The sequence below is a fragment of the Sporothrix schenckii genome, assembly GCF_000961545.1.
Source record: "Sporothrix schenckii 1099-18 chromosome Unknown Cont48, whole genome shotgun sequence".
Taxonomy (NCBI): domain Eukaryota; kingdom Fungi; phylum Ascomycota; class Sordariomycetes; order Ophiostomatales; family Ophiostomataceae; genus Sporothrix; species Sporothrix schenckii.
Window position 1 is genome coordinate 933,914 of NW_015971149.1, and position 25,532 is coordinate 959,445.

General features: G+C 57.2%; 7 protein-coding genes across 7 annotated transcripts; 3 read left to right on the top strand and 4 right to left on the bottom strand.

Moving 5' to 3' along the window:
• Nucleotides 1-240: 240 nt before the first annotated feature.
• SPSK_00981 (RNA-dependent RNA polymerase) lies at nt 241-4,638 on the top strand (the record flags this gene model as incomplete). The annotated part of the gene is made up of 2 exons (XM_016727913.1): nt 241-1,348; nt 1,418-4,638. 2 exons carry the CDS (start codon nt 241-243, stop codon nt 4,636-4,638), a joined length of 4,329 nt encoding a protein of 1,442 aa, XP_016584165.1.
• A 360-nt stretch (nt 4,639-4,998) lies between these two features.
• Nucleotides 4,999-6,420, bottom strand: SPSK_01141 (isopenicillin N epimerase; the record flags this gene model as incomplete). Its single annotated transcript, XM_016728072.1, has 1 exon — nt 4,999-6,420. One exon carries the CDS (start codon nt 6,418-6,420, stop codon nt 4,999-5,001), a length of 1,422 nt encoding a protein of 473 aa, XP_016584166.1.
• Nucleotides 6,421-9,897: 3,477 nt separating this feature from the next.
• SPSK_01144 (uncharacterized protein) lies at nt 9,898-11,307 on the top strand (the record flags this gene model as incomplete). The annotated part of the gene is made up of 1 exon (XM_016728075.1): nt 9,898-11,307. The coding sequence occupies one exon, from the start codon at nt 9,898-9,900 to the stop codon at nt 11,305-11,307; it is 1,410 nt and encodes a 469-aa protein (XP_016584167.1).
• Nucleotides 11,308-12,629: 1,322 nt separating this feature from the next.
• Nucleotides 12,630-13,928, bottom strand: SPSK_01161 (uncharacterized protein; the record flags this gene model as incomplete). Its single annotated transcript, XM_016728092.1, has 1 exon — nt 12,630-13,928. The coding sequence occupies one exon, from the start codon at nt 13,926-13,928 to the stop codon at nt 12,630-12,632; it is 1,299 nt and encodes a 432-aa protein (XP_016584168.1).
• A 376-nt stretch (nt 13,929-14,304) lies between these two features.
• Nucleotides 14,305-14,812, bottom strand: SPSK_01284 (uncharacterized protein; the record flags this gene model as incomplete). The annotated part of the gene is made up of 2 exons (XM_016728214.1): nt 14,305-14,491; nt 14,517-14,812. 2 exons carry the CDS (start codon nt 14,810-14,812, stop codon nt 14,305-14,307), a joined length of 483 nt encoding a protein of 160 aa, XP_016584169.1.
• A 945-nt stretch (nt 14,813-15,757) lies between these two features.
• SPSK_01007 (xylan 1,4-beta-xylosidase) lies at nt 15,758-18,637 on the bottom strand (the record flags this gene model as incomplete). Its single annotated transcript, XM_016727939.1, has 3 exons — nt 15,758-15,900; nt 15,929-16,701; nt 16,890-18,637. The coding sequence occupies 3 exons, from the start codon at nt 18,635-18,637 to the stop codon at nt 15,758-15,760; spliced, it is 2,664 nt and encodes an 887-aa protein (XP_016584170.1).
• A 3,246-nt stretch (nt 18,638-21,883) lies between these two features.
• SPSK_01015 (uncharacterized protein) lies at nt 21,884-24,637 on the top strand (the record flags this gene model as incomplete). Its single annotated transcript, XM_016727946.1, has 1 exon — nt 21,884-24,637. The coding sequence occupies one exon, from the start codon at nt 21,884-21,886 to the stop codon at nt 24,635-24,637; it is 2,754 nt and encodes a 917-aa protein (XP_016584171.1).
• Between the last annotated feature and the right edge of the window lie 895 nt (nt 24,638-25,532).

A 25,532-nucleotide genomic window follows, 5' to 3' on the forward strand; every position in this document is an offset into this window, starting at 1 on the left:
CGCTTCCCTGAACCGTTTTCACTTTCATAGCGGACCATTCTCTCCAGGTCCCAGCAAGAAGCCGGAAGGCCCACCTGGTGCCTCATGCGTGGTCGCGCGCTTTAGTATGCCGTTTGCGCCATTAGCGCTCCCGCCCACCCCTTCCCAGGCCCGACCCGCGCAAGGGCAACCTCTAGCTCCTCTTGCCAACATTCGTATATCACCACAGTCTCTCAGGGCTAGGCCTCCTAGACCGACGCCATGGTCCCGACACCCAGAGATCGGCCACCACAGCCGCCGGCCGCGGTTGCGGCCCCTGTCACGCCTGTCAAGGTGAAGGAGAATGGAGGTGATCCGGGCCGGGGGCACGTCGCCAAGCTCAATGGAATCTACAACCTGGGCGTGCCATTTGCAGAGGGCTCTCCAGCAGACAAGGCGCGCAAGGGTCGAGTCGATGCCCACTTTGGGCGCCACAGCAGAATCACCGACTTGCTCCGCTTTCTTCACTACCGGGGGCCCGACCGGCTGCAGGCCGTGCTTGACGACTTTGACGCCAAGGTTTGCGATCAGAATGCCAACTGGGTCCGCAAGACACGAGTGACCCGCAGTGTTCTGCCATCGTCAAAGATGGATAACGCACCTCGGGCCCAGGGCCTGGAGGACCAGATCGCCATGCAGGAGCTTCTGCTTTCGCTCCTTGAGGCTTCACGAGACGTTTTGCTCCAGCCGGTCACGAGTCCGACACGGAGACCACCTCCACCTGCCATGGCTGTACTTGACGTCAATGCGCCTGTCCATGATGCACAGCTGGCGGCTGACATTGACCGGGTGCCTGTAGTCTCGCGCTTCGGACTGCCCGTTGTGCGGACCAGGCCGGAACCTGACGTTGTTGAAAGGCAAGACATTGACGTATTTGTTCCGGAAGACAACAGACCTCGGAGCTCTGGTGGATCGTCAACATCGTCTTCCATGTACTCCGCTCTAGACTCCTTTGAGGGCCCCGTCGACGGGTATTTTGATAGCCAGACCACGGTTGGCGCAGATGCAGAGCCTGACAAGGATGAAGGCAACGAGACAGAAGTTTTTTCAGACGAGGAGTATTCACCGGCGCCTCTACGCCGACCGCCATCACAAGAGTCATTTGCCGCCTCCGACGACGTACTCGAGGCCCTTGACGAGTCCTTTGGCCTCTATGACATAACGGATGTCCAGAAGCCTAATTCGCCGTCGAGTACGGCGTACTCAAGCATCCCAGAGATGGAGGATCTGCAACTTTCCGAAGAAGAATACAGCGATGCGCCGGGAGAGCCGCAGCCAGGTCCGCCACATCCTGTGCCAGGCTTATGGGATCGACTCAGTGGTGTCTTTCGTGGGTTTCCTCCTCTCTCCTGTCATGTTACACTTCATTTTGCGGCTTGCACTAATGATTGATACCCAGCCCCGACTCCGGAATGGCTCAAGAAGGCGCCCTTCGCGATAATATGGGAGACCACACGTATCGCGTTACTCAGTGGCGTGAAGCTGAAAGATATCGACCTGAAGTACTCGCCCACGTGGGAGGACCAGGCAACATTTCGCGATGCCCTTCAGCAGCATCCCAAGTTTGCCGGAAAGCGCTTCCCGGAACAGTCGACACAGGTAGCCTGGGACAGTGCTCTCAATGAACACACTTCCTACGGTGGGACGAAGAGAGTCGTTGTGTATACAATCCTGATGGGCTTCAACAAAAACACGTCTGGGCCACTGTATTCCGTTCACCTGCAGCCTCTTTCCATTGACCTTCCCCATCGACTAAGCCGCCACTTTGGCTCCGATCGCTACCTCGAGATCTTGATGCCTTCCCACCACTCGTCCCAACGGTTAGTGCCACATATCCTGCACAAACAAGATGAGGCTGTTCGAGAGGTCAACCATTGGATTGCACGCCAGCGTCATGAGTTTGCTGGGCGCACCTGGGCAGCCTTCTATGTCACAAAGGACGGCTTCAAGAAGATACCAGTCACAAGTCGTTCTAGGCCAGGCGAGGCCGAAGAAGTCATTCTGCTCAACCGGGTGTACCTGTTTGCGGAAGACGGAGTCGGTCTCTCTCCGTCTTCACAACCGGCGGCGGCCGCCAGCATGGGTGCCGGTGTGGGGGACGGGCCGGTGTCCGCCCCAGCTCAAGTTGCGTCTCCACTGCGCGTGCACCAAATGTTGGACTGGCTCCTGCAATGCAACAAGTACCCAGGCAACCGGAAGCAGCCGTACCTCAAGCTATTCTCTCGCATCGCACTTGGTCTCAGCCGGACCCGGGCCACCGTTGTGTTTGAGCCGAGTCAAATCATACATCACGAAAAGGATCTTCTGTCTCCAACAGGGGTAGTGATGAATGACGGTGTGGCCCGCATGTCCTTGAGCGTGGCCCGCAAGCTACGCTCCGCGCTGGAACTCAGCGACCTGCCGGTGGCTGTCCAGGGGCGCATAGGCAGCGCCAAAGGCATGTGGATCCTAGACACGGAGGACATTGGCCGAGAGGACTGGATCGAAACATACCCTGCCCAACGCAAGTGGCAATGCGATGGCTTGGATGCCGGCCACAGAACGCTGGAGATTTGCACGTATGCATCGGAAGCGCGATCCGCAAGCCTCAACCTGCAGTTCATCTCCCTGCTGGAAGATCGTGCCATCGACAAGGCTCGCGTGCGCCGCGTTCTCGGTGGCATCCTTGAGGGCGGCCTCACACGTGACCTAGCCGAGCAGCGTGAAGCCCTCGAGAGTCCGCTGCTCTTCGCCTCGTGGGCATACGAAAATGCTCAATACCGAAAAGACCATGTCGTCCACTGCCAGGTACCGTTTCTGGGCGGCCTTCCGGATAGAGACGAGGACGCCATTCAGTTCCTACTTGCAGGTGGTTTTGACCCGTTGTCCCAGAGGTTCCTGTGGGAGATGGCGTACAAGATGCAAAAACAGCGGTGTGAAAAGCTCAGCGAGAGGCTCAGCATCCGAGTGGGCCGGACGGCCTACATGCTCATGGTGGTCGATTTCATGGGCGTATTGGAGGAAGGAGAGGTGCAGGTCTGCTTCTCGTCCAAGTTCCAAGTCGAACCAGACTCGGAGCCAGACGAGCATGGCGACGACGGCTCGTTCTCGGACACCCTGCTCGTTGGCACGGACGTGCTCGTGGCGCGGGTCCCTGCACACTTTACGAGTGACATGCAAAAGGTGCGCGCCGTGTTCCGACAAGAGCTTTGCGCACTCAAGGACGTCATCGTCTTCTCGAGCAAAGGCAACAGCCCGCTGGCGGACAAGCTGTCGGGAGGCGACTACGATGGCGACCTGGCATGGGTCTGCTGGGACCCGCGCATCGTGAGCAACTTTGAGAACGCGCCCCTGCCGCCAAAGTACGACCTTGTGGAGATGGGTTACATGCGAAAGATTCGCACAACGCTGGATCAACTCACAGCCCCGGCCCCTGGGGCTGGCGGTGATGCGGATCTGCCGCCGCCGGTCATGGCTGACATGATTGAGCGCAGCTTTGCATTCAACACAAGGGAGAATCTCCTCGGCAGGCTGACAGTGTACAAGGAAGGCCTGTGCTATATGCGCGGCAGCATCGGCGACAAGACGGCCAATCTGCTGAGCACGCTATTGAGCGACCTCGTGGACCAGGCCAAACAGGGCAACGACTTTACCGACAAGGACCTTGACCGACTGCGCGTCGAGTTGCTGGAGGGGCTCCAGGAGGGCTCGCCAGCACCGAAGCGGCTGGACAAACCAGCGTACAAGTGCACAAGCCGCAGCGCGCGTGCAAAGAAGATGGACCACATTATTGACTTTCTCAAATTCGACGTGGCCGAGCCCATTATCCAGCGCGAACTGCGGGCGTTGAGCGACATGCGCGAGGTTATGTGCAATCGTGACAATGCCGCTGGCGAACGACACGACAACAGCTACTGGGATGCGGACCTAGCAGAACCAGCCAAGGATTTTGAGGCCCTCGCAGCGAAGTCGGCCGTGTGCAACGAAATCTTCGAGACGCTCAAAAGCGACATACTGGCTGTTCACGCGAGCTGGCAGGAAGAGATCAAGGAATGGGGGCAGGGTTCAGGCAACCGCGGCAACGCATTCGACGACCCAGGTTACCGACAACGGTTCCTCCAGGTGTACCAGCAATGGTGCGACATCACGGTGCGCCTTCCGACGATGTCGGCCAATGCCTCATCGACGGCCGTGGCGGGTTCGCCTGCTACCGGCTCACCCGCCTCCCGACTTCGAAAGAAGGCTCCTCTTCTCAAGGAACTGGACGCAGGCGCCGAGACAATCCCGCAGATTCTGCAGCAAGGTTACCTCGCCGATCCTGAATATAGCCACTGGGCGTTGATCCGAGCAAGCCAAGCGTTCCGCATGCTCTACAGGCGAAGCATCGTGTGGAAACTGGCCGGGCGGCAACTGCAAGTAATCAAGGCGCTGATGTCCGGTGGAGGCGGCGGGGGTGCGTCCAAGAAGAGCAACATCGGCGGCGGCCTCTCTGGTGCACGGGTGTTGACGACGCCGATGACATTCGCGGCGATGCGGCCGGACCGCAAAATCATCAAGCGCATGGCGGCGCGGCTCCAAGGCGCTGAAGTGGAAGGCATCGATTATGTCGACGACGACAACCAGTTTGGGGACGATACGTGAGAGTATCTCCTACAGCACGACAGAGTTTCACAAGATTATTGGGCTCCGAGACGGACAACTCTGGCTGATGGTGACGCTCAACATGCGATGTACTCGGTTGTTGTCTCGTTTCGGGCTTTCAACACGCATTTTGGGCCACGTTGGTGGCATTGATCTGAAATGTTTAGTTGTCATCGATTCTGCACTGTTCTTGTGTTTCTTTTCATCTCGTTTTCTTGATGTCTCGCGCGTATAACGATTGACGTATGTATTGGCATGTCTTCTCTATTGGAACGAGATATGATTTGGTATGGGATAGTTTCTCCAAGCCATCGTTTACTTTCGTTGAAATGATTATTTATCGTCACCCGCGGCTCTTGGTTAGTCAGCCTTCTTCTTCCAGTCGCCCGTTTTGATCTGCGCGACCAGATCCAGCAGCACGTCGCCCGCCCAGTCAAAGTCCTCCGGTTCGAGATAGACCTGGCCGCTCAGACGCACCCAGGGGTGGCCCTCATAGTATGTGATGCGGAAGTACGTGTCGTACTTCTTGGCGGAGTAGGCCGTCAACCAGCCGAGCATTTCCTCGAACCGGTTGAGCGGCACGGCCTCGGGGTCGGTGTCATCGTTGCCGTCGGAGGAGACCTTGAACGGTAGGCGCACATTGTTGAGGTAGCACGCGCGTATGTTGCTGCGCGGGTTGTCCATGACCTCGGTGCCGAGTTTGGCGGCCACGCGGTCGCTGCCCTTTCGCACCAGATCAAAGCAATAGTCGCGGATGGCCTTTTCGCCGCCACACACCTCCTCGCGGAACTGGACGGCGGCGGGGACGCACAGCCACGGGGAGTAGTCCAGCGTGCCCACTTCGGCAAAGAGATTGGTAAAGTAGGTGTCGGGCGGCGGCGACGACGCCGTGGACAGCGCCCGGAGCGCCTCGGTGGACTGGTCGCCCCGCTGGCCGGGCTTCTGGTACCCGTGCGACGTCGGCAGGCTCGTGGCCAGCAGGTGCTGGTTCCGGAAGGGCACGTACAGCATGGCACAGCCGCGGGGCACAAACAGCCACTTGTGCAGGTTGGACACGAAAAAGTCGGGTGACACGTCCGGGTCGCCCAGGTGCGTCAGGTCAAGGTGGCCAATGGCGTGCGCGGCATCGAGCAGCGACAGGATGCCGAGCTCGCGGCACGCGGCCACCAGGCGCTCCCACGGCAGCAGCACACCGGGCGCGGACACGATGGTGTCAAAGATGGCGAGGCGCACCGTGAGGCCGCGTGCGGTGGCGGCCGCGTAGGCGTCGCGCAGCTTCTGCACGACGGCGTCGTCGTCGTCGGCCGGGAACGACACATGGACCTTGACGTTGTGCACGCGGCCCGCCTCGGCCAGGCTCTGCAGGGTCTTGTCGCACGCTTCATAGATGGACGTGAAGTAGAGGACGGCATCGCCCGCGTCCGGCACCGGGGCGGACCAGTTAACCGCGAGGTTGCGCAGCACCACGTTGACACCGGTGGTGGCGTTGGCGACCATGACGACCTCGTTGATATTGACGTTGTCGCCGAGCAGCGGCTGGAACGCGACGCGGGCCTTGCGGACCAGCTCCGGGCAGTCCAGGCGCTTGTGGATTTCGGCGCGGGCCTCGTGGTCGGCGAGGAACTGGGCGCGGACGGCGCCGATGGCAGAGGGATAGGTGCCGTACGATCCATGGTTGAGGTTGCGGTAGGTCGGGGCAAAGGGGAAGAGGGCGCGCATGGGCTTGCCAAAGGCGACCTTGCCGGTCGGGGCCGGGGCCGAGTCGGTGGCAGTCGATCCCATATTGACGATGATGGAGATGGGTGTGGGCGAGGAGGGGAGTTGCGGACGACGACGACAAGAGACGAACAAGTTTCAGTCTCGTCGTTGTCTCCACGAAACCTTTTTCTTTCTTTCTACTCTCGACGGGCCGGGCCCATTATATATGCAATGCTCTGTGCGAGTCACAAAAGAGAAAGCTCCGCTTTATCGACACTTTGTGACGCATCGAAAAACAGGTGCGTCGTCCTACATGTTTCCCCAATTGACCTGCAGCAGATGTGCGTTCACAGCTGCCCAGGCCTTCCCGACTAGACGCGGCTAACAGCGGGATTCCCCTCTTTCTCGTGGTGCATTTGGCGAGCTACAACCGTCTGGGCGGCCGTGAATCGGCCCCTCTGGTTTCGGACGTTATTCTTGTCGATGAGTCAAAGCCGACGCAGTGAACCCTCCTTCTTCTCCCACAGCACTCTTCTTTCCGGCAATGATTTGTTTCGGCCGCTCTCGATTGGGCCATTCTGTCTGCCTTTGACGATGGCTGCAGGCTACGACCCCCTCTTCTTCGTTCTTCCGCCGTTCAAAGTCCCGAGGCTACCAGTTATGGGCGCTTCTAGCGGCCTTCTTTATTTCCATGTTGCTTTGGAAGAGGGACGTACGCCCTGCCGACGCACGCCCTTTGCTTGACATGTGCGGGCTGGAAATCGACCGACGGATGAATTATACCAAAAGATAATGCGATAGATGCGAACGACATCCAAGAGTCACACCCTCAAGTCCAGCCATACTTCGCTTTTTTTTTGTCCCTGTCCATTCACGTTAGTTTTTGCATTTTCTTTCCTGGCCGTCTTCCCTTTTTTATACATACCATTCTTACTGAGCCTCTACGATGATATCAGCTATGAGCTGCCGCATCTTGTCGACTAACGGCCCTCAACAGACAACACCGCGTGGGGTTAACATGGACAAGTAACATAACGGTATTGCATGTTAGTCGCTCTTTTTATTAAAAAAAATCTGACTGGTAATGGACGATGTGATATCCTATAAGTTTACCTGCCACGAGGGCATGCAGCATACTTATCGGACTGTCGTATCTCTTGCCTCGTCTCGTTCTCTCGGATTCGTGATTCAATGGCAAGGCTGTCAAGACTGTTGGGCCAACTACTTTTGTTTGTACGTCATAAGGAACCGCAGGTCCCGAGGCATAAAAGAAAACGACGGGAGAGTCTAGACCGCCGGCCACGAAACAAATAAACCGTTTTCACGGAACGGAAGAGTTCCCGAACAGCAGGGAATGGCGTGAGACTCATCGTGTCCAGAAGCAGATAAGTCGGACCAGAACGGATGATCTACGTCGTAGTTACTGCGCACTTTCCGCTCAGAAATGAGGCAGCCCTACGAATCCTATTATTGGCTCTCATGGACTCATCTCAACCCCTGTTAGATTGCCCATCAAGCGTACCCAAAAAACCCCGTGCGTCTTGGACACGTTGTCAAAGGGGTCGTCGAAGGATGGTGTACAGAATCAAAGAACATAATCTCGACAATGCAGGGCCAAGAAATGCCATGGATCATACACTATGGTTGTGGTTACATTGTCCCGCACGCGCTCCTGTCAGTGAGATGAACAATACGAGAAAGCAGAACGGAGAAGCAGACGACGCGGAAAATGAAAAAATGACGGGAAACGGTCATCTATAAAAACCACATCAGCAAACGTTCAACAGATCTCGGGATGTGCCAAAAAGGCAAAAAATGCACGTGAAAAGTAACGGCAGCTCTCGAGTCTCTGTACTCCGTAGAGATCCTACACTTTTTCCTTTTCATGCTGCTAGAACTACACCCATTGTCGAGGTTGTCGACCAACAGATCCGTCTCCAATCCATCTCCAATCCGTCTCTTTGGTGCAGCGCTGATGCAGACGCGGTCTCTCCTGAGAACCCCCACCAAACCCGCCAAAACCGCCCAAACCCCCCCCCCCCAAAGTCGACAATGACGCGCTCCCCCTCTGCCCCTATTCTTTCGTCTGCCCTGGCCGCTAGCTCCCTTTTCCCTGGCAGTCTCCACTCTTTTGCTCGTGTCGATTCCTTGGGCGTTCCAGGTCGCAGGTCCTACATTAACTTCATTAACCCATTTCCATGGGGGTTTCCATGGTGCTATTGCGCAGCCTCCCTCGTCTTCCTCTTCCGCAAAGTTTTGACGCAACTCAAGGAACCAAACCGGAACAAAATTACACTCCGGAATACTCATGCGTAGAAATGGTTGTGGTTCGCTCCTTCCTCCGGACGGCCAACACACAATTTTGATTCCACTGTGACACTGCCTCTGGTGCGTCGCGGAAGGTCCGAGGGGCTTCGTATTCTTTATTTCCCAGAGTGCCCGCCCCCCCGTCGCTCCTTCTCGTTTCTTGACGTGATTGATGTGTGGTTCGCTTCCAGCCTTACAGAGGCTATTTACTGTGTAAATTACGCATCGCTGACTCGCCGTCGCAGCGCGCGTCCTGCCAATGCTTCGCAATATGTGCATCAGAATCCTCGCGCACACTTACCATCATCCCCTGTTGTACTCCGTTCGTCGTAGTCACGTCCTCAACTGTTCGCGGTTGCGCTGACTGGTATCATATCTCTGGGTTTCCCTATCCGTAAAGTATCACAATCCTGTGCTGAGTATAGGGTACAAGCGACAAGTGCGTAGCGCCTCGTATTCGGTATGCGTTTCGCGTACAGTGAGTGACAATATAATGTACCCAGTACTTTATGCGTGGCGCTCTTAGCTCCTGCGTTGGATTGATGACACAGCGCCATTCACCACGGAAGGTACACCAAAAAAAATTGGAGATCGCCCACCAGCAGGGAAGGAGTGGCCAATCTCGCCAACCTCCTGGGCGTAACTTCCCAGTTCCAAGCCAGTGGGCATGGGAAACGGCGCAAATGCGCCTACATCTGTCTGCATCGGTCTTTTTACATACTGCTTCGTTTTCTTTCTGTTGCTCCTGGAGCCTCTTTTGGTCTCCCCTAACCCCTTTCTCCTCAGCCTTTTTTGAACCAAACCATTTTTTTGCTTCTGATCTAGCTTCTGATCTCAATATTGATCGTGCCGAAGCCACTTCCCATTCTCTCGTTTGGCACTTCTTGCCACTCCTTTTCACCGTTTTCCTCCCTATTTTTATATCTCCAATCTTTTTCTTTTCTCCCCACCCTCCCATTTTTCGTGTTCTCCCTTTCTTCGGCTCCCTCCGCTCGACAACGACCCTTTTTCCGTGTTTCCAGCCATTGCAGCTTTCCAACAGCGACGCGCATCCCTCGGTCGTTTCGTCCCGTCACTCGCTCTCCCGTCCATCCAAACACGCCGCGCGTTTCGTTTCGTTTCGTTTCGTCCCATAAATTCAACTGCTTTTCCAGCCGACAAACCCTAGACCCTCCGTACCGACATTGACTGTCGAACCCTCCCACCGCGTCTTGGACGTCTTTTCCACCAAAGAATGCTCACGACGCCGTAATCATGTTCAGCCGTCGTTCTGGTCTCGCGACCTCCCTCCTCCTCGCCCTCGTCCTCATCTGGAGCTTCAAGCTCCTGCCGCTCGGCGAATACCAGTCCTATCCTGCCGATGCCTGGAACTCCGCCAAGGAGTCCATCACCGGCGTCGTAGGCAGCGGCAAGCCCGGCGCCTCCACCTCCAAGCACGTCCAAAACTACTTTGACCAGGTCTTTGGCGCCGAGAAGCCGCCCATCTTTCCCTTCACCGAGCTCCGCGCGGCCTGCGCGGCCGCCGACTTTGAGGAGAACGAGGCCTATGTCAACTGCGTCGCCATCACGGCCGGCATGACCTCCATCATGTCCCAGGTCAAGGTCTGCTTCAAGATGGCCATCGAGACCGGCTCGCACATACTGCTGCCGACCATGCCCCTGCGCGACTCCAAGAACCTGCTCGACTTCAACTTCTTCAACGGCGACGCCTACATGCCCTACGACGAGTGGTATGACATGGACCACCTGCGCACGCAGATGGCCGAGGCCTGCCCCAAGATGAAGATCCTCCACCCCGACGACATCAACCCCGACAAGGGCGGCACCGTCGCCGTCCGCCGCCGGTTCGAGATCCTGTGCTCCGAGGTGCCCTTTTACGAAAAGTTCCACAGCTACTTCTGGGTCGGCCGGCCGTACAGCAAGTTCTTCCGCGAGCAGTTCAAGATCCACATGGACCGCCTGGCCGAAGAGGAGGCCAAGCTGCCGGAGCCCGTCGTCGAGAACGGCGGCATCACGCTCGTCAACATTGACTCGGAGTTCTTGGTCTTCCGCATCACCGACGACCCCACGCGCCGCGACCTGCGCCTCTGGACCGAGCTGTCCCACCTGATCCGCTTCCGCGAAGACGTCCGCACCGTCGTCCAGCGCCTCGTCGACCGCCTGCCCAACGCCGGCAACTACATGGGCGTGCACTTCCGCGCCGAGAACGACAGCATCTGGAGCTCGCCCGAGCACCAGCTCGGCGTCGACCTCGACGCCCTCGACCGCGCCTGGGACATGTTTGGCAACTATGGCGAGGAGAAGCCCCCCGTCTACCTGGCCTGCGGCGACCAGGAGCAGATTGAGATGTTCTCCAAGGCCGCCGCCGAGCGCGGCTGGTCCACCACGCACAAGTGGCAGCTCGCCACGCTCAACGACGACACCGAGACCGCCGGCCTGATCAACAAGATGGCCTTTGACTTCCAGGGCGCCATTGACATGGGCATCATGGCGCGCAGCCGCTTCTTCATCGGTGTCCAGGGCAGCGCCTTTTCGTCCACCGTCGGCAACCACCGCGACATAACTGGCCGGTACCGCGGCAGCTCCTTTGAGGTCCCCGACGACGGCGCGCGCACGCACCTGTTCAACGACTTGGACGCGACCGAGTACCAATGCTGTCTGTAAGGCCGCCCCATGTCTTTCGGAACTCAACTCTACGCGTTGAAAATTGCTCTTTTAAATGTCCCTTCATTTTTTGTGGGGGATCTCTTTACGCATCCGCCGCTCGGTAGAATAAAAATACTACAACCGAACGACGACCACAGCGACGACAACCAATAACAATACAAGGCGTACTTCTTTGGGATACAAAAGGCAGACGCTTGGACAAAACGACAACTTGATTTTAATATGGAAAGGGTATATACATCATATACTGTTTTGGATTTCATTCATTGGATCTGATTTGTTTTGGGGGCGCCTTCCATTTTCCTTTTCATTTTCATTTTTCTTTCTTTGCTACTTTCTCACTGTTTGGCGTTCAAGACCGGTTCTCGTCTTAGTTGGTCTGGAGGCTGCTACGACGGCTCTCCCGGTGGTCATTTTCAGACCTGCTGCTTTTCTTTTTCATAATATTTATTAGATGTCCCCCCGCGAACGCTCGGTATTCGACTTTTCTCTGCAGTAGAAGAGCCAGAAACGAGTGTCTTGAATATACAATTTTTTTCTCCTGAATCGAAAATACAGAGTACTCCTATATAAATACACCCATATAAACCAGTAATATACTGAACGGTAATACAGTTACAAGATAACTAAAGCAGGCTAGATAGGGTATGATGTATTGACAAATGTGAAAACTAAAAATACATGTTGAATATATGTGAAAAAAGGTAAAGGAACAGAAAACGCTAGGAGGACAAGTGGTGCGAGGAAGAGAAAAGCAAAAAGTACAATAAAAGCAAAGGCCCATGACGCTCAGTACAAATACAAGTCATCATAATACAAAGGAAACAAAACAAAAGAACACAAAAGGAAATAAAGAGCAGTCTCCGTCTGGTGACTGGGCGTTTTGATGTATGCGGGATGTCACAACGACGCGAGACTGTCTCCCGGTGCTTGTGGCGTGAGTGGTGGACGAGAAGACATTCAAACAGAAAGCAGCCAATCTCAAGGAGCTCAAAGTCGAGTCGCCTCAAACTGAGCACACCAAAAAGATGAGCGGTTGCTATTCCGACTTGTCCGTTTCTTCTTTTGTTTTCCGTCCTCACCGTCGAGCTGCATGTCCACCGGACACTTTGGTTTGATAGTCGCTTGAATGAGTTCCTTTTGTCTTGTTTGAGTAAAGATAGACTTCACAGGGTGAGGGCCAGTCCGAATGGGGGATGCCAGTCGCAGGAGCAGTGTCTTTCTAAGGGAGTCTTGGAGACTGCTCTCTCGACCATGGCAGGACTTGCTACGAGCCGTCGTTGAAGTGTTTCTTTCTGGTTTCCTGGATTTCAAGGAACTCAAGGTCGGAGGAGCAGCCAGGTCTCATCAGGATTGCTGTCGTTGTCGACATCGGCATCGGCATCGTCGACACATTCAGAGACGCTCGGTTCGAGCGTGTCCATGTCCACGACCCAGTCGCCGGCGTCGGAGCCGGAACAAGAGTCGCAACTGGAATCTGCGTAGACACCAGTGTCAGCCGCCATCGCCACCTCGGGAGCGAGTTCATAAATGACGTGCATTGGCGAGGTCGAAGGGAGCGCGTGCAGGTCGGACGCAACTTCGGCATCCCCTTCTGGATTGGCAGCCAGGTACGCAGTCATCTCCTCGTCGTGCAGGAAGCGAGCCAGCGCGGCATCGTCGGCCAGGTTGGCCAAGGAGAGACCAAGCTCGGGGAGTGTGGGGTCGACGTTGCGGTCGGTGCTCGGCGCAAGGCCGGCACCAAATTCATCCGACGCGGCCTCGGCCTCGGCCTCAGCCTCAGCGATCTCATGAAACGCGTCTGGCCCGCACGAGCGGCCCCGAGCCCGACCGCGTGGCCGACCCTGCGAAATGGAAATGGAGTACACCGGCGCGTCGTGCACAATCGAGTCCAGCCCGAAATCCGCACCACACGCGTGTTCGCTGTCGTACAGCAGACCCAGACGGTACAGGTCGTCGTCCGGATTGCCGCCACCCCGACCACGGTCGCTCTCCGACAAGCGCCTCTTGGCCGTCGTGGCGTCGCAGAAGGCGCCCTGCCGCTCGAGACTGGGTGGACGGTGGGTGGTGCGCCGCGCGCGGGCGGGACATGGCGGGCGTGCTTGGTCGACGTACGCTGCGTTGAGGCAGGCATCGCGCACCGACTCGCGCTGGCCGCGGACATGGCCGCGGCCGCTGTACATGCCGTGGAACTGGCCGCTCTCGTGCCAGCGCCGGGGCGCGGCCGTGATGCACCGCTGCAGCAGGCGGATCTGGTGCGGCCGCAGCTTGCGCGGCCAGACGTCGAGGGCGCCGTGTCGGGCCAGGTACGCCTCGCTCGTCTGGGTCTTGTCGCTGTAGGAGTGGTTGTAGTACTCGTCACCGAAGCGGTCCCGCAACATGGCGACGCGCAGTTCGGTCAGGCGGGCCTTGCTGCGGCCATGCTGCCAGTTGTGGCGCTGGGTGCCCGAGGGCGGGAGGTGGCGGTTGTGGGCGACGAGGTCGGTGAGGTCGGAGTGGGTGCTGGAAAAGGCATCGAGGAAGGGCGGACGGCCATCACACCGTTCCAAGAGGTAGGATGTTTCGACGCCCGGGGGCGAAGGATCGTCCGAGGCCGAGGAATGCAAGGCAAGGGCCATTATTGTGAGCTTCGTGGATGGATGGGACGTCGTGACTAATGTAGAAACGGGGAGTTTGGGAGGAAGTTGGCGAATTAGAAGGATCCAGGAACAATCACCAAGTCTCGGGTGGTACGACTTGAAGCTGGTGATGCAACACAGACGGTAATAGTTTGAATGCAGTAGCAGGACAAGTATGAAGCTAGCGGAGCGATTCAGGGAAGCGCAAAGTGTGTGTTGGTAAAGGTGGACGACATGAATCAAGGCTCACGGCGTCTGAGACTCGGCGATGATATATATCGCGGGCACGCCAGTTGAGACAGGGGTGTATCAGGCAGGGACCGAATATGGCTAGGCGTATGGAGACAGCGCAGGCACGGGCGCTTCAGGCCTTGGTTTAGTGGCTGTGCCGCAATGGCAGAGTCAACACAGCAAACTTTATTTTGACTGCGACTACTTTGAGAATGGTTTGCGAGGCGTCTTGGTCCTGTGCTGGGATCGTCAGGCGCTGATTCCTTTCAGCCGGCCTCGTCTCGTCTTTCCATCCTCTGTCGTTGTCGTCCTCGAAGCGCACATTCAGCGGACTGACTCATTCAGTATCATAATTACTGGTGAAGTCTCCAGGACCGATTTTGTGTTGAGATTAGTGGATTTGGTGTACTGTCTTCGGCGGCCGTGTGCTGGCCAGTGCTGTGGTTGGTGTCAGAGGGTGGGCGGTGCCTCCACCTGAGCTTCGTCAGTGTGGCCAGCGTGTTAGCTAATTGGCTGAACTCCACTGGCAGCGGGGCCCTTGTGATCCCCTTAGGCGGTTCCTGGCGGTTCCTGACGGTCTCGTGGCGCAACGGGTGCCTCACCAAGGCAGACAGGTGGGATGGGCTGTGTGATGTAGAGGTGCGTATGGACATGAAAGACAAGGGTAGTCGTCTACGAAAAAAACGAGAAACCCGTCTCATGCTTTGCACAGTATTCTGTAATTACATCTTATCTGCCGTCCTCTACCTCCCCACTGGCCGTGAAGTCATGACGCAGACCGTAGCAGCGCCTGTGACGTGCCTTGAAGGTTAGTGCCGAACTGCCCTGGAAAAAAGGGCCGCAGACGGGGGTGAACGCTCTCCTATCGAAAGACTCACCAAATGTGTCATTGTGTCTTGTGTTTTGTCATTGTGGTTTTGAGAAATGAGGCACTGTGAGAAAAAAGAACACGGTTTTCGTTTGAGGTACGAAAGACGTTTGTGGGTGATAGTATAGTAATGATTTAAGATAAAGTGAAAATAAGACGAAATAAATAACTTCAAAAGACACCTTAAAGAACACGACTTCTTTGGTCATATTCTACAGACTAGACTTGTCGCATCTTGAAAAAGTGTCTCATCCCCTTCTATTTCTTGAAACATTTCGTCAAACGCAAGTGTTGTTTCTGTTCCCGGCGATCTAGGCCAGAAACGCCATTGCGGGCCAGATGGCGACTTTGGCAGGAAACGAACTAGCATGACCGATGCCTCAACCACCACATGCCGCACACTTGTTCCCTGGTTGAAAACTCCGCATCGAAAGTATGGGGGCTCCGATGTCGTGCCGACGAGTGCAGTTCGTTTCGATCAGGCCCTGACCAGAGTACCAGAGCCTCGCACCTTGGCTGACAAACCACGTCTGCAGGCGCGATTGCGAGATCGAAGCACATCAGTCTCGAGGGTGTCTCCAACCATGTGCCGACGGTCTGTGGTGATTCTTCTTAAATAGACGGCATCGGCAAGCGATCGCGCACATAATCCAGCGCCGACCTTTGAAAATTGCATCGAGTCGCACATCACGACGACGCCCCAAAAACGCCTCCCAAAACGCCCCAACGTTTACCACACACCCGCACCGCACGTCTCACCATGGGCTACACAGACAAGCTCGTCGGCAAGAAGATTGTCGTCATTGGCGGCTCGTCGGGGTGAGTTCCGCGCGCCGTGCGCACCCACTGGCACGACTTGCCCGACTTGCACGACTGCATGCACTCCGCGCACACAACTGACCCTTTGCAACAGCATCGGCTTCGGCGCCGCCGAGGCGTTTATTGCCGTCGGCGCGCACGTCACCATTGTGTCGTCGTCGCAGGAGCGCGTCGCCGACGCCGTCCGGCGGCTCAGCAAGACGGTCGTTGAGGTCGGCGGCGCGTCCGCCGTGGCCCCGGCCGGCGTCGTCGCCAACGTCCGCGACGAGGCCGCCTTCACGGCCGCCCTGCAGGCCCTGGCGCCCGTGGACCACGTCGTCTTCTCGGCCGTCGACCAGATCATCCGCGGCCCCCTGGCCGACGCCAACCTGGACGACGCCAAGCACCTGTTCGGCGTCAAGTTCTGGGGCAGCATTGTCGTCGGCAAGATTCTCGTCAAGCACGACATCATCCGCCCCGGCGGCTCCCTGACGCTCACGTCCGGCGCCGCGGCCCTGCGCGCGCGCCCCGGCGCCGTGCTGGGCGGCGCGCTCAATGCCGGCGTCATCAACCTGACCCAGGGCCTGGCCGTCGAGCTGGCCCAGGGCGCGCCGGGCGGCACGAACAAGAAGGTGCGCGTCAACACCGTGGTGCCCGGCCTGGTCCAGACGGAGCTGTGGGACAAGCTGGGCCAGAGCAAGGAGGCGCAGGCGGAGACGTTCCGCAAGGGCAGCGAGGCGCTGAGTGTCGGCTTTGTGGCGACCCCCGACCACATTGCCGAGGCCTACCTGTATGCGGTGCGCGCCGACTACGCCAACGGCACGACCATCCTGATCGGTGAGTACCTCCCTCCCCCTTTCCGCTCCCTTCAACCATCTTCTCTAACACAAGTCAGACGGCGGCTCATCCAATGTGTGATCCAGTAAGAAAGTGTCAAGCGTAAATGAATCAAATACGTCAAGTAAATCAAAAAATAAAAATAAAAATAAAAATATATATTCAGTTCCATCAGTTCCATCAGTTCAAACTGCTGCAACAGGATGTCCACAATCTATACATCGTACCGGTCCAGCGGGTCATGCTGCGGCCGGTATACAAACTCGTCGAACCGCGCGTCCAGGGCCGTGCCGTTGAGGTCCGACGCCGCCATGCCCACAAACGCGCCCGTAAAGCTGCCGTGCACCGGGTGCCCGCCGCACTCGTCCGACACAATCGATGCGTCGTACACGGGGCCGACCGGCTTGAGCTCCGGGTCCGCCTCCGTCGCGTACAGGAACTGCAGCTTCTGGCCACCGCGCACCTGCGCCGCCAGCCGCACTTTGCCCGTGGCCGGCAGCGGCACGCCCGGCGCCAGCGGGGTCTCGAGCGTGCCGTTGGGAAACGACGCCTCCGAGGTCAGGAGCTGCAGCTCGCGGCCGGGCTTCTGGTCGCCCTTGGGAAACACGCCCGCGTCTTCGGGCGTCGCCGCCGTCACCGTCAAGTAGAAAAAGTTGTACCGGCAGTAGTACACCGTCAGCCCGGCAAACTGGCGCTCGTCCTCGGGCTGGTAGTCGTCGAGCACGGCCTCGGCGTCGAACGAAAAGTGCGTCTGCCGCCGGGCCACGAGCGCCTGCTCGAACCACGACCCGATGGACTCGCGGCCGTGCAGCACGAGCTGGCCGCCCGCAATCGAAAAGAGGCGCGACGGGTCCGGCAGCCGCAGCCACTGCAGGTCCGGGTGCAGCTTGGACGCCACCGCGCCGTTGATGGCGCTGTAGTCGACCGCCGCGAGGTCCGCGTCCTTCCACGTGTACGTCTTGGGCTGCCAGTACGCGCTCGTGGCCGGGTCGTCGTCGCGCGCGCCGGGCAGGTCCACGTACAGCGAGGGCAGGATGCCGTTGTCCAGGTACAGCCAGCCGTCGTCGCCCCAATGGGCCGGCTGGATGGCCGTCTCGCGGCCCAAGACGTTGCGGCGTTTCTGGGTGACGGGCCGCGAGCACAGGTGCACCACGTGCGGCTTGAGCGACCCGTCCGGCTGCTCCACGTCCACAATGTCGCCGTGGCCCGCCCGCTGCAGCGCCGTCAGCGGGTGGTCCTTGCTGGTCAGGATGTACTTGTCGGGGTGGTCCTCGTAGGGCCCCCACACGCTGCCGCTCGTCGAGCGCGCCAGGGTCACCGCGTGGTCGTAGCCCGTGCCGCCCTCGGCCGTCAGCAGGTAGAACACGCCGTTGCGCTTGTACAGGTGGGGGCCTTCGGTCAGCGCGAGGGCCGTGCCGCCGTAGATGTTCTTGCGCGGGCCCACAAGGCGCCCGGCTTTGGGGTCAAACTCTTGCAAGATGATGCCCGCAAACATCGTGCGGTTCTGCGGCCCGCCCGCCCGCCGGCGGTGGTCCCACAGCATGTTGACGAACCACTTGCGGCCGTCGTCCGGGTCGTGGAACAGCGAGGGGTCGAAGCCGGAGGCGTTGGCAAACACGGGGTCCGACCATGGCCCCGTGATGGTGGGCGCGTGCACAATGTAGTTGAGCGAGTCTTTGAAGCTGCCGTCCTTGCGCTTGACGTCCGAGTACACGAGCCAAAACTCGCTGCCGTCGTGCGTCAGGCACGGCGCCCACACGCCGCAGCTGTCCGGGTTGCCGCGCATGTCGAGCTGCGCCGCGCGGTTGAGCGGCCGGCTGACGAGCGTCCAGTTGGCCAGGTCGGTCGAGTGGTGGATCTGGACGCCCGGGTACCACTCAAACGTGGATGTGGCGATGTAGTAGTCCTTGCCGACCCGAAGGATGGAAGGGTCGGCATTGAAGCCGGGCAGGATGGGGTTGCGAACGCGAGGCATGGTGACGCGATGAATGCTGTGGGCGAAGCAAGCAGTATGGAATCGCAAGGAAGAGCGAGTAAGGAGCGAAGCGAGGACTGGCAAACAGGGGAGAGAGACGAGGAACGCCGGCCTTTAAAGCAGGCCACCGGCTGTTATCGAACCATCTTGGCCGTGGATGCTGAGTCGCTGGAGGTCGAGGTCGAGCTCTCCCACTCGCACCAGATCGCTCCGGTGGCCGACAGCGGCTGTTTGCATTTAACCGGCGGCTTGTGACTTGTGGAATTTGGCGCGCCACGCCTTGCTCCCCCGCAAGCTGACCAAAATCGGATGTGTAAGTGTCTTCATCAAATGTCAAAAATGAAACAAAAAATAAACAAAAATCATGTCAGGAGCTCTTAAGGACATCTAGCTCATAGGAGACGCCACATCGGGAAAGAGTAGAAGAGTCGTCCTTGCCGTGTCGTGACGATGTCTTTTGAAGTTGTCAGCAGGAAGGAGCTAACAACATCCTTTTGCCCCGCTTACCGCAACAGGTCGTCGCTTCCTAGGTCGGAGAAGAAGTCACCGCAGCTGATATCTTGTGACATCTCTCGTGGTGATGTTCGCACGGAGTATATGCTACGACTGCCAAAACGCTTGAATGGCCAAGCCCACATTTCTCGGAGATATACCGCGGACAGCTATAGAATTCCGATGTTTTTGTCAGTTCCCGTCCGAATGACTTTTGTCGGCCACTTCTTTGGACTGTGCCCTCCTTCCCTCTCCGCTCCTTGTCTAACTTTTTTTTTTCCTTCTTTTCTTTTCTTTCTTTTTCTTTTTCGTTTCTGTTCGTACGTCTTCATCTTCGCCGAGCATAATCAGCGTCACTTTTATCCGAGCCCTATCTGCACCACGCGTCTGAATAAATGACCATGAGAATTCACCGCTCTCTCGTCGCGTGGCTTGCTACTCATGCAGTTGCGTCTGTGTGCTTTGCACGCGAACCAAATGAGCGACGCGCAGAGAAAAAGCAACTATGCAATGCACCAGCATCCTTTTTGAAATGAAATGCAATCAGCTGGGAGAAAGGGTTTCTGTTGGTAACACGAACATAGTTGTGCGTCGTATCACATACGAAAACTCTCCGCTGCAGGACATTGGGAACGACATATGATGCTCAGTGTTGGCAGAGAGCAAAGAAAGACTCTAGCATATTGCTGGGATCATCAATCACGACTACCATGAAAGCAACCTGGCCGTGTGCATCTGGGGGCGACTATTGGGTAATTGGGTAGCATTTCCCGACGCTCTGAACCTCTGAACCTCTGATGCTGGGCTGATGGTGCATTGGACTGGGTCGCATGTCTTATTTTTGTACGTCGTAATTACTCCGTATTTTGCTATGGGAACAGGACAATGCGATATTTCACATTTGGCGTGCGACGGAGGACGAGTTCACTCCTCTTTCCTTACCACAGACCCCTTTGCCAAGGCGAGGAGACATTGAAGAGAAGAAAAGTAAACGGCAGCTGGATAGGCGACCAAAAGAAGAGAGCCTGTGAGAGGTAAGATACGAGGGCACGACCAGCAAAACACCGGTATCGATTAGAAACATTGAAACAAACAGGGTGTGAAAAGCAAGACACGTTGGGTCAGACATAAGTGACAGGACAAGATTGGAAGAAGTCCCAGGACATGAAGGACGACAAGCTCCTTACTCTAGGCGGAGTTGACTGTCATAAGTTTGTAAGTTGTCGTCGTATGTGTGTGCCTGAACCCCTTTTGCGAAATTGGATGCTGCAAGGGGACAAGTGGGCTTTTGGGTTCCATTGAGGGGACGAAAGCCGTGCCTGGGCTAACACCCAAAACCGAGCAAAAAGCAACACAAAAGCATACAAGTTGACAGAGTGGTGCCGACGTGCAGTTGGTGGGTTCCTGGCTGGCGGAGATCTATCCTGATTTGGGATAAGAGGTGGACGAAGAGGTGGAGATGGCTGGGGCTTGTAAGACAGTCGGACGACGGGTGCTTTGAGTTGTCACGGCAGAGTGTCAACAAGCAGGCCAGTCAGAGTTTTTTTTTCGTTATTTGTTTCCTTTTTTCTCTTCGGGTTTGGATGGGAGATGGAGAGTCAATGCAAGACGCGGGGGCCTTGGTTGATGAGAAGTGGGCAGCTGTCCTGCACCGTCTGCATCGTCTGCTTCGTCTGCGTCGTCCTGCACCTTTTGCTTATGTGCGCCTGCATCCAACACTCCGTAAACACGAATGCATGGGCAGTCAACGACAAGCGAGGCACGTCGTCGCGTTGAGAGCTGAGAAAAGCTGAGCAATGAAAAGGGCCGGAGAAGCTACAATTGGCTGCGCACGGATAGGGGTGAAGGACGCCATCGACCAAACGAGACAGACGAAGGTGCACCAAAGCAATAAATAAAGTAAAAAAAGGCGGCGTTAGCCCAAAACAATCAACACAAGGCTGTGTCGCTTAACACGGTGGGTAGAAACGAAAGCTCGAGCTCTTCTCGTCGCTCGTGGCTCCGCTTGTTGGCCCCAGTTCGTTGAAACGGCCTGTCCACCGCTTGCCCTCTTTCGACTGTTTCGTCACATTTTTGTCACTGCTGTCGCTGTGCCTGCTCTCCACCAGCTTGGCTCTGTATTCTTGGCATGTCTTGCTTGTATGTTGTATTCTTGTTGTCTTCAGTTCTACTTGGTGGACTCAGTTGCTTTCTTTCGACTTGTTCATCCTGAATGGATCTCTTCCTTTATTCGTCTTGACATACGACATACATCTTTCGGTGCATCGTCTTCGTCCTTATCTCCAATGTTTTCATACCGATTACTTTGACTCTGTTACCGGACAATGGGCAGAAAAAGCGGCTGGCTCGCTACAACTCGGACACTCGCCACGACGAGGAGAAGGAGCCATTGCGTGAACAGAGACAAGAAGCCCTTGGCCGACGATCTTTGAACGACCTTGACGTCGGAGCTTGGAGCTTGCGTGGACGGACGATCGGCAACAGCAACGCCAGAAGGAACATAAGCAACACAGGGACAGAAGTCAACATACTCGATCACCATACTCTTCGCTTCTGAACTCACTCTTCATCTTTCTTTTCCTTATTCACATTTCTTTTCTTTCCAGCTTGGTTGAGAGTTTGGTCCCGTGCTGAGGGCTTCCTTGAATTCCCAAGAAACAGGTCCACGAGTACACGGCATTTTCTTTTCTTTTGTTTTACTCTTCTTTTTTTGTCTCTTTATTTTCCCCATCTTTGCTCCTCTCACCACCAACCATGGTTGCCATACAACAGGGTGACGGCCCCGTGGCTGACAGCCCAACCGGCGGCGAGGCCATCTGGCGGTTGTTGGCAGGCGTGGCGCAGGAATCGTGGGATGCCATCTGCAAACACTCACCACATGCATTGCACGCGGGTGCCGAGACGGATGAAAAGGAAAATGCAGAACTGAAGCGGCGAGCAGGCCGTGGCGACGGGGGCGGCTTCTTCCACAACGGACGGGGTGATAACAATGGAAACGATCATGGAAGCGGTAATGGAAACGACAATGGCAACGACGGGTTCTGGGGCCACAATGGACATGGCAATGGCAAAACGACAGCATCATCGGCAGCGCCTGCGAAGTCAACACCGACGACGTCAACAACCCCAGAGAAAGCACACTCCACGCCAGCCAAGGCCACATCTACAACGCCCCAGGCCCAATCCACACCCGCGGCCGAACCAACGACGGAGGCAACGTCCAAAGCAGCAGTAGCAACACCCGCCCAGTCGTCAGCGCCGGCCGCCAACAACGACAACAATAGCCAACCGACATCGGTGGTGAACAACAATGATGGCAACGGTGCTTCTGGAAGTCAAACATCACAAGATGCAGGAGCAGGAAACAATGCGGCCGCTACGACTGCACAAGCTACGCCCTCTGGAACAGGTAGTAACAATGGCAACAACGACAACAACGAGAGTGCCGCCAGAGCCAATGCAAGCCAGACCGCGGCTCCAACGGCATCTGCCGCTGCCGACGCAGCCGGTGGAGCCAGCACGGGACCTGGTAGCCATGGAATCTCGGTCTCTGTCGAGCCCAACGGACAGACTACGACCATTGACGATGGCACGCCGTCACCGACAACAGCTGGCGGTGGTCGCGCATTCGGTGCAGCCGCCACGTCGGACGCTGTGTCGGCTACAGGCTCTTCTATCTCGTCAAGTGGCGGCGGTAATACATCCTCTACGTCCAGCGGCAACAACCATGCTGGGGTCATTGCTGGTGTCGTTGTGGCTTTTGTACTGCTGTTGGTCGCGGCTGCTCTGCTCTACCGTTTCCGCCGGTCCAAGGCACTGCGGCCATTGTTTGCTGCGTGCAGTGGCAATCGCAACGGCGGAGGCATTGGCAGCGGAGGCGGCGTGGACGGCAAACCAGACGGGGCCCAACGGCTCAACAGCCGGGGCTCGGTGCAGTCGCTGTTGACACCGCTTAGTGCTGTACCTAGTGCTGGTCCCAGTGCTGGTCCCAGTGCTGGTCACAGTGGCGGTGGCTACGGTGGTGCGGCCATGTCCGAAATGATGGCCGTGGGTGCACCGTCGGCGCAAACCGGCCGCGTATTCAACGAGAAGCAGCCGACTATGGCCATGGCTGCAAGCGCCGGTGCCGGTGCCGGTTCTATTGCCGCTGCTCCTGGCTCGTTCTCGGCTGGAAATCTGCCGCCTCCGAGGTATCCACAGGCCCCTGCTGCCATGGGATCGCCTCGATCGGTGTCATCTTCGGTTGACAGCGGTGATCTGACACCCTCAACTGTTTCATCGGGCACCGCTGGTACTCCGGGTACTGCAGCCGCTGCCGGCGCCGCTGCTACTCGAGGCCGTTCGGCGTCGCGCAGCAGCTACAGCACCTTTCCTGCCACAGGCCGGATCCACGCCTACGGCCACAGCACCAGCAACAGCAGCGTCAATTCTGTGCCGCGTCTGCAGCCCGTGCCAACGCAGCCCTTTGCTACACGGCGCGGCGGCAGTGGCGGCCGTGCTGTTGGTGGAGCGGGCCACAGCATCCCTACCGGCTCTCTTCTGCCGACACCGCCGCCAACGGCTGTCCAGCCAAAGGAGCATGTCCAAGCGCAGGCACAGACAGTTCCCCGCCTGGCGGTCGACACAGCCGACGGAGTGAATAGCCACCCGTCAACGCAACGCTCTCCCATGTCCCGCACACCCACGCAACCCCTGGCGTCGCCCGCAGCACTCGCACCACCGCCCTTGTCCGCAACGGGACGCCAACGGTCGTCGATGGAGAACGGCGACGACATGCACGAGATGGACGCAATGGGCGCCACGGACGCCGCCTCCTCCCAAAACCGCTCGAGCTACGGCAGCGTCGGCGGCAGCAGCATCACCAGCAGCGTGCTCCTGTCGCCGTCGCTGCTGCAGTGGCCTGTGCCCCCGCAAACGCCACAGACGCCGCCCATTTCGGACCGTGATGGGTCGTCGGAGGACACGATGCCCGCTGGTGCAGCGCCAGAACCATTGGCGCCTGCGGCCGCACCGGTGCCAGCAAAGGGCCGCCCTCGGGCGACGAGTAGCAACAGCTCCATGACGCTCGGCCGCGCGATGCCGACGCGGGCACCCCTCAACGGCCCGGCCTCGCGGAGTCTGCTGCAGACGCCAGTTGGACGGCGGCCCAGTCTTGGCGGCGGACTGTCTTCAGGGGCAGGCGAATCTGTCGGGTACGGACACATCAGCCAGCAACAGATGCAGCCGCAGCAGTCCTCGCAGCAGTCCTCGCAACAGATCTCGCAACAGATCTCGCAACAGATCTCGCAACAGATCTCGCAACAGATCTCGCAACAACCACTCCCACAGTATCAACAACAGAAATATCCGCAGCAGCACCGCCCGCCCATGGGCTACATGCCGCCCCAGGCATCAGCCCTGACTGTCCGCACAGACGGCCAGGCCACGTCGGTGCGCATCCCTATCTCGCGGTACCAGACGCCCCAGAGTCCGCAGGGCATGCAAAGACAGCGGCAGGACTACTACTAGAGACGAACAAGGACACGAGAACAAAGATGGTGGACAGCGAGTCATAGCGTAGGCTCATCAGGTGTAAGATACAACTCGTTCATTGGCCTGGAGCATCATGTTTTGGATTCTTAACAAAGCATTATGAGGCCGATTCATCTGTAATTTTCTTCTGTCTTTATCTTCATTTTCCCTCTTCGAATTATCTATTATGAACGTCAAGCGAGCACCATAGAGTGTATTGCCTACAATTATCCCATGACTCCCATCTGTATTCCTGCCTGACTCAACTGACGATGACTCTTTCCCCGGAGCATCTTTTGCGGACTTGCCTCAGATAAGACTGCCCCTGTGTCTATCCCACTGAAGCAACTGGTGCTCGGAAACACTGCCCACGGTCACCGCTGTAAAAGTCTGAAAGTCGCCCCTAAAGAATTGCCTGCGGCCCTACACAGTGCTGAAACCGGCTGAATAAGCATACAGATCGGGAAAAGCAGGCTGTTCTTGCTCCAACACAGTCGCACCTTCCTCAAACACGCCCATCGGACATAGCGGACGGGAACGGAAGCCGCGACCCAGACAAGCCAAACACGGCCCAGATTGGGCAAAATGGATTGGCCTTTCTCATTTCCACCCCAAAATCCCAAAAAATCATCACGACAACAAACCACAACCTGACCTTGACCCAGCTTCCGACTGTGGAACACAACCTCACTGCCTCGCTACGCGCCCTTCTCTCACGAGATACAAACGTTCATCAATCAATCAATTTCGACTTCTCATCCAGATACGATTCGACTTTGCCAACACGCAGAGCACTTCTCCAACGCGACCTCCAAATCGATCGTCTTTGATCCTCTCCAATCGTTCTATCCGATCGTTCCGGTCCGATACCCTCTCCATCTCCTTCGTCGAC